General features: G+C 49.8%; 1 protein-coding gene across 10 annotated transcripts in view; it reads right to left on the bottom strand.

Moving 5' to 3' along the window:
• ST6GAL1 (ST6 beta-galactoside alpha-2,6-sialyltransferase 1) overlaps positions 1–12,491 on the bottom strand; it is a 45,990-nt gene that overhangs the window by 1,929 nt on the left and 31,570 nt on the right. For 9 of the 10 annotated variants that reach the window (XM_075760919.1, XM_075760914.1, XM_075760916.1 and 6 more), the window contains 4 exons: positions 11,455–12,136; positions 8,231–8,328; positions 2,948–3,049; positions 1,533–1,707 (listed from right to left, as the gene is read on the bottom strand). In XM_075760919.1, coding sequence (XP_075617034.1) covers positions 1,533–1,707; positions 2,948–3,049; positions 8,231–8,328; positions 11,455–12,085 — 1,006 coding nt within the window. In that variant the 5' untranslated portion in view covers positions 12,086–12,136. The remainder of the gene's footprint in view (positions 1–1,532; positions 1,708–2,947; positions 3,050–8,230; positions 8,329–11,454; positions 12,137–12,491) is intronic. The other variant, XM_075760923.1, reaches the window with a different exon arrangement.

Below are 12,491 nucleotides of genomic sequence, written 5' to 3'. Positions count from 1 at the left end.
CTCCTCAGGCTCCCCCAGGTCCCCCGCAGCAGAGCAGCGCTGCCCTCCTGTCTCTCCCGACAGGCAGACCCACCACTTGAGGACATTCATGCCAGTGCTGGGCACGGACCTGTCAACCTTCTGGCCAGGCCAGAAGTAAACCAAAGTTATTGGCTACTTTTCTTCCAAAGGTAAGAAATAGCAAATATTCTTGCTGTTACTAGGGAACCAGAACCAACATATACTATCACAGAAAATTCATGCAGTGTCTGAGAACACCAGGGACCACGCAGGATCAGAGGAACACAGTCTACAAGACATTAGAAGAACCCACACGCAAAACCACTTGTTTAACTAACGTGCATTTTATCATCCACCTTTTCACACGAGAATTTTTATCCACGCTTAGGTCTTCCAGGAAACCCAGAGCTGCAAACTGGAACTCGTCTGTGCCCCCGAGCCTGGCGAGGTGACTTGTGTTACAAAGCAGGTAACCCGGCCCGACGTTAAGCCACAGAGGAATTTGCATCTGACGCGGCCCAGTGCCTGCCGTCAAGCCCCTAAACTCCACTTAACAAGAATTTTGCTGCTGAAGTCATTGGCTATGCTGCTACGCAGCTGTTCTGCACGTACCCCAGCAATGGTGTAACAGGTTGCTGGGCAAGAACAAGATTGCGGAAAAAAACTAGAGGCTGGATTGGCAAAAATAAGAAGCGACTCTGTTTACACGGACACAGAAGGGCGCCGGTGCCCCAGCAGTGATGGGAGCAGAGGAGGGGTGAAGCACAGCAGTCGGACATCCACCTGGCAAACAAAACCATATGTCTATGCTGTGACTTCAAATATATGTGAACTTCCTGAGAAGTTCACTCCTTTTCAGTCTGATGATCATGAGATCTGCTCTCCAATAAGAAGGAAAAGCTTTGCGACAGCAGAATGTAAAATGAGCCTCTTTGCCGAGAGGCTGGATTTTGGATGCTGACGAACGAGATGTTAGCGTAGTGAATAAGGGGGAACGTCACTCAACTTTTCAGGACAACTATTCACCCTGACCACCCCCAACGCCCCATTAAGTCTTTAGCTATATATATTTTTTCCATATGTCTATATTTCCATATTTTATATATATTTTATATATAAATACATATATATATAAAAAATAGACAAGCACTTAGATTTCATCTGTAGTAACCAGATGTATTTGTCTGACAAGATCTGAGCCCACAGGAGCCGTACTCTTCCTCTGGCACCCCGCAGGAACTGCTCTTGAAGCTAGAAATCCTAGAGAACATCTTGGTGTTGCCATCTGCTCTCCTGTTTCCACGTGGAACCAGGCCACGTTTGTAACTGCTGTTTCAGAGGGGTGCTGCAAACCTCTTACTTTAACACAACTGAGCTGCTGCTTTAAAGACAGGAAGCTTAAATTTTGGCATAAGACAAACACTGTAAAAGGAACTCTGATAAGCACCATAAATCTGTAGTTCTATTGGAAAAAAGGCATCCTGGAGAATTCCTGCAAACCCAGCGAGAAGTTTAGAGAGCAGTTATCTTACCAAGCATTCCTGACGACGGTGGATTAGGCTGAATATGCTCCAAGGAATTCTCCTGCAGAATATCCCAGAGTTGCCACTGCATTTTTGGATTCAGGATATAGAAGGGCTGCTCTGGATGTGTGCTGCGATACGACTTATAGCTTTCAAAAAAGTTGTAGTCTGGTTTTCTGTACCACTGGAAAACAGAAACAAGAAGTCAGACTCTTTTTATTTCTGGCCTACTCTTTCTCCGAACCAGCGGGAAACGAGGACGAGTGAACCCGCTGCTGCCAGGGAGAAAAGGCGCTGCTAGAGCCGCACACCCTCACCCCCTGTGCCCCGCCGCCTCATCGGCCCTTTGGATCGCGGCAGTGGCTTGACTGGGTGAACGGAGCAGGAAAAAACCCCAGTCTCCTCTCTCTGGCAGTGAAGGGCCATCTGGCGTAATTTCATTCTGCACCCCCCAATAGCAGATGATGTTGAGAAGTCTGCCTTAAATGTTACAGACCCCAGCCCCTCTGCACGCTGGAGTACAAAGCATCTGCAGGCCAGTGTCCTCAGCACAGCCTCCTAAAACAGGCCCGGCTGATTTGCATCCTAAACTTCCCCTTTCAGTAAAAACACTTAGGAAGGGTTTCTGTTTTCTTAAAGTAATTTTGAGATTTATTTTTTTTTCCTATGCTAAAAATATCCCATGCTGGTTTTACTGACTCTTAAACATGCTGTGCGTACACCCTCGCGTCTCCTGGAGGTGTGGGACCAGACACAAGAATAAACATCAGTGAGAAAATAGGAAACGCAGTCCAGAGAAAGGAACCCAAAGACCTCTCAGTTACAGACAGAGCTTAAAATAAAAGTAAAGAATGGGCTATTCACTCCTACCTGCTTCCACCCTGAGCCTCCAAAGCTCGTCACTTATCAAATAACGCCCTTCTGTAATCAAAATGAAAAGCGAATGCTAGAGGGATTGCGACACCCACAAGTGGAAGTCTAGCTGACATAGCCCGGATGCCTTTGCTAAGACCTTCAGAGGGTTCCCCAATCCATTCCTAATGCACCAAATATCTCTCTGGTGCTTGAAATACCAGCAAATCTTACAGCAGCTGTCAGAAAGAGGACATCATCCTCTGAGGAGACGACAGCTGCTGCAGCCAGTGGTGACCTCCTCCCTGCAGCGTCAGCCCATGGGACAGTAACGGCGGCGACCCGTTACGCTTGGCCTGGGGCCTGTCACGGCCGTCGGGAACAGACAAGCGTTTCTCCAGGAGCACGCGTGCATGTGTGATCACAAGTACATATGGATATATCTGTGATAACGAAGAGGTAATCAAGAATCGCCTTAAAATGAGTGATTGCCCACGTTAGGAGGAAGCAAGTTAACAGATGCGCTTCAAAGCATACAAATATAATTTTATTTACAGAAAACTCAGCCTTACCTCATGAATTTCTGCATGATAGGGTGCTGGGTCCCAGACAATTAAGATTCCAGTGTTATATAGTGCTTCCCTCAGGAACTGCTGCTCCTCCACAGTCACAAGCTTGAATAACACAACACATACGATAATATACAATATGCTGTCAGAATTAGCAAGCCGCCAGGCAATAAAACATACTCTGAATGTATGTTTTACATACCTGTAGTAAAACAATACCACAGCCCCCCACTGCTGGTCACTGAGCATGCCCCGCTGCACGCAGGCAAGGACACAGCTCCCAGCGATGCCCTTCCAGTGCCCACTCCAGTCCTATCCAGCAGCACAGGATTTAGAGCAGAGTCACAAGAAAAGTTGCCATTACACTTTACAAGGTTTTTTTCTATCTGCCTTCAATTAAAAAAAAAAAAAGGACCCACGGAGTGACCCAGCTTGCACGATGGATACCATCGTTGCAACTACTAGGAACAGGTGGGAACATCAGTAGCTGCTACCAGTCCCCAGGACAGTCCAGGGAGAGCCTAACGCAAACACACTGCTGGCTTTGTCAAGAACCTTCGCTTGAACCATAGAAGCCTGCACGTGGGCGGTTTCTCCCGAGCAGCACGAACCCTGGCAGCCAGGGCTGGGAGAGCACCGGTGCAGAAGCGAGCACGGCCCCCCAGCCCACCCACCTCGCCTCTCCGGAGGCGATGCAGCCCGGGCAAGGGACGTTTGAGTCTTGTGAGAGCGGCACTGAGAAGGAAAGCACCGCGACAAAGCCCGTGGGCTACAGACAGCGTCAGTGGAGAGAGACTGCTCCACCAGCGGCTCTCCCAAACGAACAAAACCAGGCGGTTCTAACAGAAAAGTGTCCCTCGACAATCTGGACACAACTGTCACAGCTCATGGCACCCGAGGGTAACCCAGCTCCGCAGGAAAAAGCAAACAGAGTCCAATGAGCCAGGGACTGATCTCCTGCCCTCCCCACCCAACGGCGTAACCCCTACAGACACAGCTTGTAAACACCTGCTGAAGAAAAGCATCGTCACAGAAATCAGCTCCCGTTTGTCCTGTTTTCTCCGCGGATCTAATTAAGAGCTAGCCAATTTATCCTTGAGTGTTCCAGGCTGCCTTCCCGGCTGTCCCCACAACCAGAGCACAAGGACGCTCTGCCCAGCCCAGATGTGAACTATTCCAAAAGCAAAAAGAGTTGCCTCGCATCTGTTCTTAACTCTGCGGGATCAGCCTTTGGCCTTGACCGCGCGTACTGCCTGGTTTCATTTCCTCGCAGCAGTTAAAATATCTAGGCCAGTTGTTAGCCGGAGCGTGCAGCGCTGCAGGTGTGAACTTCTGCCTCCGCTCCACGGACGCCAGAGCAGGGGCAAGGAGGGGGCACGGCAGCTGGCACCAGCCACCCCCCAGCCGGGTACGAGAGGGATGGGGCACCCCAACGCGACAGGGCGAGGGCAAGGAACGCGGGCGCTTTATTTACATTTCTTCCTTTCTATTTAAAGGGTAGAAATCTTTCAGGAACTCTTCTGATGTGAAACATGTGAAAGGAGGCTTCCAGAGAGACTGAGCACTGGAGAAAGCGAAGCCACGTGAGCTGGCAGAAGCACACATGCCCCTAGAGAGCTGTGACAGGCACAAAAGCACGGGGATAAGAAATCAGGTGGGGAGCAACCCCGCAGGCACAAAGCGCTTGCTGTTTCCTTCCCTCCACCGCAGAGCTGGTCCTTGGCACCACCAGCTGCCCAGCAGCCGTCTAACCCGGGTGCTGCGAGGAATCTGCCTCCCCAGATACCTTCGGTGACTGTTTGTTCTGTTTAATAGCAAATGGTTCTTTCCAAGTTGTTAAATTAATTTAAATTGCTTCATGACTTATATGTCTTGCCCAGCTTTTAGATCCCAAGTAGCTAAATGATCTATTGATTTCCTAGTTAATTTGTTCTTTAGCCAATGCACTAACTAGCGAGTATCTTGCTAAGAGAGTCCCTACCCTCCCGGTACCGTATCAAAACGAGATCCTTCTCTCTGGCTGCCGCAGTCAATGCCCTGTAATCTAAAACACGCTCCCCCTTCCCATCGCTATCTCACCCCATTCTACCGACGTGCCATCTCCCTTCCCTTCCTCCCTGCAGGCTCGTTAGTGCCAGTAACAGCAAACGCAGCCAAAGCAGAGCGTGCTCTCCGTGACAGCGGGAAGCCAGCCGAGGAGGACTGTAAAGAAGGGCTGGGAGGAACGAGGTACTTTGGTCCTCGGTCAGCTCTGCAGAAGGGAGCTGTGTCCTGCAGAACGACATCGGCACTCTCCCCGCATGCTCTTCAGCCCTTATTTCTGCAAGAAGCGAGCGCTTTCCGAGGGCAAATGGATGCCTTGCATAAGACTGCAGGAGAACACCATCAGAGGAAGCAGTACCAATGAACCAGTGAAGGTCTAAGAAAATAAGCGAGGCAACGTTAAAGAATTTCTTTCTTCAGAACAACAGCTTGTGGTCCTACAAGCCTATCCTCAGATCTGAGGATCCAAATTTCAAACCCCTTGCCAACAGGAATCTATTAATCTTTTCCTGTGCACACAGATGTACAAGATACCCCGCTCTTCTGTTAAAACCATCCACCCCTAGATATGTGCCAGAGACTGGTCAGCAAATTACAGAAAAATACCTTCAAATAGTTATTAAGTGACTTAGGGCCACTGGCAACACGTGCCGAAGAGATACTACTCAATACAGATTAGATAGTTTAGACTGATGAGATTCAGATCCCATTTCCTTCATTTTGGGAATGGACCGAGGATTGTTCAACAGTAAGAGCCAAAACCAGAGCAGCCAAGCCGCAATCCCATCCCTGCTCCCAGTGACCGCTTACAAAAAAGCCAGAAAAGCCAAAGCCAGAACAAGAACAAATTACAGCTTGTCCAGCCCGTATCTGATGATGCCTGCAAAGTAGCTGAAAACAAAACGCACTCAGGCAACCCCGGTAACAAGAAGGTTAAATGATGTCGCCACAATTAGAACAACACTGAACCATTAAAAATGCAAATAAAAATACAGAAGAAAACCAGGCTCCCAATCCAGTTATCCCCGAAGATAACAGGGACTGCAATTAGAGCTGTTCAGCTTAGAAACTCCAGCATAGAGACTCCTTCATGATTCACACGGAGAGCACCTTCTGCCCTGCTCAGCAGCTAGATCAACGCTGCATTTTGAGTTAACTTTAGCCTCTAAAAACTGCAATAATTTTGCTCTCCCTGTAATTGAAGTTTTCTAAGCCATTGTCTCCATTCAGAGGGGACGGTGGCAGACAAAAAGCGTCGCCCGCGGCTGCCAGCTGATCTGCATGGAGCACTGTAACGACATGGCTGTAACTACACTTCGTCCAAAATACGAGCTTCCGTACAGAGAGTTATTGCTGCCCCATTACAGGGTGACCCTCCGCCCGGTGCAGATGACCCTGGTATCACACAGTTCATGTACACAGTTTTGCTGGTAAATGACTTCGTATCACAGTAAGTTTGGTAATGAGCACATCCTCCAGAGAGAGTTTTCTTAAGTGATAACACCTATCTGACATCATAAAAATGCACACAGAAGGGAAAAATGGAAAAAAGGAAAGGTCAAACAGGGCAGAGGAAGAAGGAGTCAGCAGCCAGATACGTCTGTTAAACCCAGATTGGTTCAGAAAGGACAAACTACCCCACATCTGCCTGGTGGCTTGACGCAGGGGAACTGAGATGCCACAAGCAGCAGAACAGAGCACGGCAGCAAGGGGTGGAGGCCAGAGCCCAGAGCAGAAAGAGGGAGCAACAGCATTTGCACAAGAAGCAAGAACATGCTTCAAAAGACGTGCAAAACAATCTAGGGAAAGCTAGCTCCATGTCTTGCCTCTGAAGAGAATGGCCAAGCTCCTGCCGCTGCTTTGAGCAACTTCAAACCCTGTTACACAGCTCCGACGGGCCCCTCACACAGGAGAAAGCTCCTGGCCTGCGAGTCTCAGCTTTGGGCTGAGCCAAGGAAAGTGCCTTTTTGCTTCTGGAGTACAAAAGCTACGCTTCAGCCCCCCATCTCTCCCCCGCTCACCCCCTCAGCCTTCACGTGCCTACAGGCCGCTCCCCCTCGCCCCGGGTGAGCAGGGGCTCATCCTCGGCGTGCAACGCTGCACCAGCTCTTCCGCCCAACGACTCTTGGCCTATTTGGTACCTCACAGCTGCGCCCCGTTCCCTCACCAGCATGCACGACTGGGATTCCCTCTCCTCTGCATGTCTACACCTGAAAATTTCTCCCCCCGAAACGGACAAACATGAAGGGTAACAGCTACATGGAGGTAGGGCGCAGACGCTCTCTGAGATGTACTCAGAGCAGCGACGGTCTCTGTTGCGGGTCTCCCCCTGCTCTGAGCAGGTGGCGTATCAACCCTGCTAACGTATTCCTAGACACGGTCCTAACTGCTGAGAGGATCCCTCAAAGCCTATTAAGTTCCAACGAAAATCAGCAGAGGGACAGCCTCATACCTAGGAAGACTTCTCAGTCAGGGAAAATTTAACTCAGCAAGGAATGCCTTGCACTAAAGGTGCTTTCTGCCGTGCTCTGCAATGAGGTCCTGAACACTGCAACCCATCCCCCTGAGCCCATACCCTCTCCTGGCTGTGTGCAGGCTACAGCTTTAAAGGTGGGTCCTTTGCCGGTTGTCTTCAGCCATGTAATAGCCCTGGTTAAATGTTATCTACAGAGTTTGAGGCATCGTTGCGTAGAAAAGAAGCGTTGTTCTTTTATTAATAGCCAAATAAACTTCCTTCTTTCTTCGCACCCCTGTCTGGGGCAGGCACAACTCGTCTCTTGGCACACCTCTGTTTGCTGAGCGGCGTTAGCCGAGCTGCGGTGCCGTCCTGCCTCGCGCTCCCAAAGCACAGCAGCAGGCACACAACTGGCCTTCCTGTACTAACAAAGACGCTTCGAGCCAAGACAAAAATCAAATTACCTTGTGCCTGCCGTAAATCGCAAGCAGGCTACTGCAGGTTCGCTAGCACGCGCTACTTTAACTGCGGTAACCTCAGATTTACCAACTGTCCCCCGTTACAAGGAGAGACGTTCCCATCCCACGGCTATCTGCTAGGGACAGGAGAAATCAGATGGAAAGCCCTATTCTCCCCAGCTTCATTTCGAAGACCTCCCAGCAGCAGGTGAAGCCAGAAGCCCCGTGCACGTTGTTATCTCAGGCTGCCGCTCGGCTCCCAGGCGGGCGCAGGGGAGGTACGCAGCTCTGCCACGCTTGGCCCGTTTGGCACACGTTGGTCACACCTACCTGGGAGTTCACAAGACGAATTGTTGTCTTTTGCCCCACATCTTCTTGAAACCCCTTGATAGGAGCCCCATTGAATCGCAAGACGGCATCGTGGCTGTCTGAAAGCAAAACAGGGTGGAAACCCGTGAGCTACCAACCGGGGTTTGAGTGATAGAAGAGACGTGTCATAGGTTATTCACCTGCATTTTCAATACAATCTGGCTACCCCCGGCTTTCCGCGTAACAACGAGAAGTACCAAGCCAGATTCTGTAGAACAAGCTGTCAGTCTAACTTCATGACCAATAACTCTTTAAAAATCCACTTTTTTAAACTACGATGCACTGGCAGGCTGAGAGCACAGCCCTAGCATTTGCCCTGCACGGAGGAGTGCTGCGTCTCCCTCCCTCTCTCCTTCCTTCCAAGTAGTTTACCAGGAGCGAGACTGATGGACAATTCATTTACCATGTGGCTGGCTGCAAACTAAGGAACTAGGCAATAACGGCGAGCCAGCATCCTCTCTTGCAGCTTGGAGGGTGATCAGCCCGAGAAACATCTAAACCACCCCAGTGGAAAACGAAGCTGGCTTCAGCCTGCCAGCGTACCTCCCACGTTACAGAAATAAAACCGCCGCTGTGCATTTAACAGGCACTGCTTGTTACATGCCTTGGGATTCACTGCATTTTCCTCTGCTGGCATCATCTCTCAAGATAGCACAGCATTCCTCCAGCATCCGCACAGCCGGCCGTGCTGCTGTAATGCCACGCAGCCAGCCCACTGCTGCTGCTGCACAAAGGGCGTACGTCACCCTGGCAAACCAGCTTCCCCATACCTACCGGATAGATTTGGACAGGAAACCTCTTACAGGGCCAGAGGTGCTCAGCTGCAGGAGCAGGACCAGCTCCCCGCCTTCGCACCGAGGCCACGCAACCACAGCTCACGGCGGCTGCACCCGGGGTCCGTGGGGAATTGCTGAGCCCCCCCAGCCAGGGCAGGAGGGCCCATCTGGTCCAGAACAGGGTCTTTTCGACATCATTTTCTTGAAAACGAGAGTGCTCTCACAAGCAGTGGTGGAACATCAGTAATCACTGGCAGAGGAGCCTAGTTTCTCAGCTACTTCATTCTCATAGACAAGTGGATCTTGTTTAGAGCCCTTCCAAAGCAACACACAAACCCCAGAAAAGCGATGTTTCCAAAAAGAAGCATGTCCACACTGAGAAGCAGCTCTGTAGTTACCACTACAGACCCTTTGCTCCACATCCTACCTCGCATCAATGGAGTACAGGGTTATAATTTCCCCATACAACTTCAGCTAGACATCAAGAGTTATTACGCCCTAAATGTGCATTTAAAAAGGGTGTTTAATGACTGCACAGGCAGAGTAGCTGGCTCTCTGGAGCACTCTGTCTCCAGGTGGCTGTGCTGCACTTGGTATTTCCCATATCACATTTTTCACTGGTGAGTTATAACCTCCCGTAACACCACAAGCCCAGTAAGAGAAGAGCTGCTTGTTCACCAGCTTCTCCCCGTTCTGCTCTGTCACCTGCCCTTACATCGACTAATTGCTCATTTGATATCTTAACGTGATTACACAGAACAAATATTTCCAGGCCATTTAAGGAATAATAATTCAGCAATGTGTTGTGCTCATCTATGCAAACACTTAATTTTACGCCTGTCAGATGTAGTATCTTCTTTGGCACCTTCCTCCAACAAAACCATGGCTTTTCCTACATCGCGTCACAGCAAAACTGCAAAAAACCGTACATGTATACTGAATACTCCTGAATCCTTCGATATTCACCCTGCCCAGCTCCAGGCTGCCAGTGCCCAAAACTCTGCCGAATCGCTGGCAGGAAGCTTAAAGTCCACAACCCCGGCGCGAGGAACGCAAGCCAGGGATGCCAGCAGGGGTTAACGGCATTCGCCTCAGGCACGTTACACAGTGACCTTTCCAGCATCCATCCCTTGTGATCTGGAACAAAGTGGTGCTTCAGTTTCGGGGACAGGCCCAGAGAACAACGGAATGGCTTTCCACGTCTGATGTCTTCTCAGCTGTGCCGCAGCCGGAGCACAGCCCATTGCACTTCTTTGCTGCTCCGATACCGAATCCAGTGTTGGCATGGACTGCATTCCAGCACGGCATAAACACCACCCTCAGCTCCTGAGAAGGTCTCTTTACGGAGGAGCGAGCAGTTTTATCAGTACGCTAGAGTCTAACAGAGACATCTTTGGGCACAAACCAGTGTGTGACAGGATAGCGTTCAACAGAAGGTCACTTCTGTGGAAACCTTTAGCTACTGAACTTCAAGAGGCACCTAAACAAGCCAAGCCAGGTACTCAAACAAAACAAGTCAGAACTGGCTTCCCAAGTCTTGACCCACCTGCCCTCAAACACGCGTAAGAGGAGCAAACAATTACACCAACTCCCACCTGTAATTTTTACCAGGAGGCAATGCAATCCTGGTTAATAAACCACCACTACATTTTTCATCGCATCTTTCATAGCATTTTAACACACTTCAGACTGTTCAACTTCATTCCAGCACCTGCCCACCTGCCTTGTGGAGCACAAAGGAGTTTGGGGGTGAACTTTTGAGCAACTACCAGAAGAAAACCAGATTGCTCAGGGCTGTGTTCAGTGGGTTTTTCCCCCTTTAGTGTTTGCTTTTACTACTTCTCTGAAGAAGTCGTTCTGAATGAAAAATTTTCTGACCATCGACTGTGCGATGAGCGCATCGGCATTACTCAACCCACCCGAAACCCTCCCAAGAAACAAACACTTGAGGAACCAAGACCTCTCCCTGGTGTCCAGTATAAGTTCTGCCCTCTGGGGATGCCAAGGCAATCATGACAATTGAAAGGACTAGCTAGAATAGAACTACCTGCACACACATCATGGTCTCTCAGCTCAACCCAACCCAAGCCCTTGGGGCTTGCCCGTTTCGGCCTGCCCAAGCTCTAAGGCTCACAGGTGCTGCGATCTAGGGCATCGTAAGGCAGCCTGCGCTGCGCGGTGTGTACGCTCAGAGAGAAAGGGAGGATCGGACCGTTACCCCCACCTCCTCCTAGGCTGTAATGTTCACTAACTTTAGAAGAAGTTTAAGGATAATATTTCACTGTATTTTAAACACTTTTGTGACCATGCCAGAGACTTACTGGTAAGAGCATGACAGTAGGTTACTTCTATTCGGCGTAAGTTATCAAACAATGCTATTTGACTTTATGCTAATAGAAAAATACCAACCTATCTCTTGTCCCAAATGAGATGATTTCATAGACCCTGCTGAGGACACAACAGCACAGCGACCCAGGCGGCCCACTGTTTCATTGAGGCTTTTCCCTGGTAGGTATTGCTGCCATTCAGATGTATCAAAAGGACCATCCGATCCCTGTATCATGGTCACGTTCACCCTGTTCTGCAGCTGGCAGAGCAGCTTCTCCGGGCTGAGTTTAGCAGCATTCCTCTTCCCGTTGTAAGTCACATTGTACTTGTTCATGGACAGGTAGTTTCTTCTGACTTTCTGCAGCCTAGGTATGAGATTTCTGGATGAACTGTCCTTATCCCATACCTTCACAGAGTGTGCTGCCCTCTTGGACTTTTCAGCCGTTCTAGAGGTGCTGCCTTTTACTTTGTTGTGGTTACTAAACCAAGTTTTGGGTATCTGACCCAATTCACTGGCTGCTTCATGGAAAAGCTCCTGCGATTTAAGTGGGTTCCATTTTTCCGAAGTCCTGTGAACCTGCGAATCATCGCCCTCCGTCTTGAAAGGAACGTAGTAGCTTCTTCTCGTCTCTCTCCACAGGCAAACGGTCAGAGCTACCAGTATCACCACAAGAACACACATGATTTTTTTCAACACATTGACGTGAACCATAGTGTACGGTGCATCCACATGGGACACTGAACACCGGGCAGGAAGCTGGTCCTGGGAGAGAGGAACACATCTCAGTCAGGGCTGCACGCACAGCCGTGCGTATATATAAACGTCGGAGTGCGGGCAATGGGAGGGGAGAGGAAGCACAGAGGGGCAATTTTAAAATTTCAGGTCGGTTAAAGATCTCATTTCAAAGTCCGCCACCTCAAACACCAAACGGATAGCCTTGAGCTGGCTATTAGCCATCGCATGCTATGTAATGGTGATCTGAGGCCACTGCCGCTCAAACCATTCCTCTACTCCTTTCCACAAGTGACAGTCAAGTTTAACACAGCCAGTATTATCATACCAGCGGCAGGGTAAGTCTCCACTTTGCCTTCCTTCACCTCCCATCTCAGGCAGCCAA

Source organism: Balearica regulorum, chromosome 9, assembly GCF_011004875.1.
Source record: "Balearica regulorum gibbericeps isolate bBalReg1 chromosome 9, bBalReg1.pri, whole genome shotgun sequence".
Taxonomy (NCBI): domain Eukaryota; kingdom Metazoa; phylum Chordata; class Aves; order Gruiformes; family Gruidae; genus Balearica; species Balearica regulorum.
Note: the sequence above shows the minus strand (reverse complement) of the source record. Positions and strands in the feature narration are given on the sequence as shown.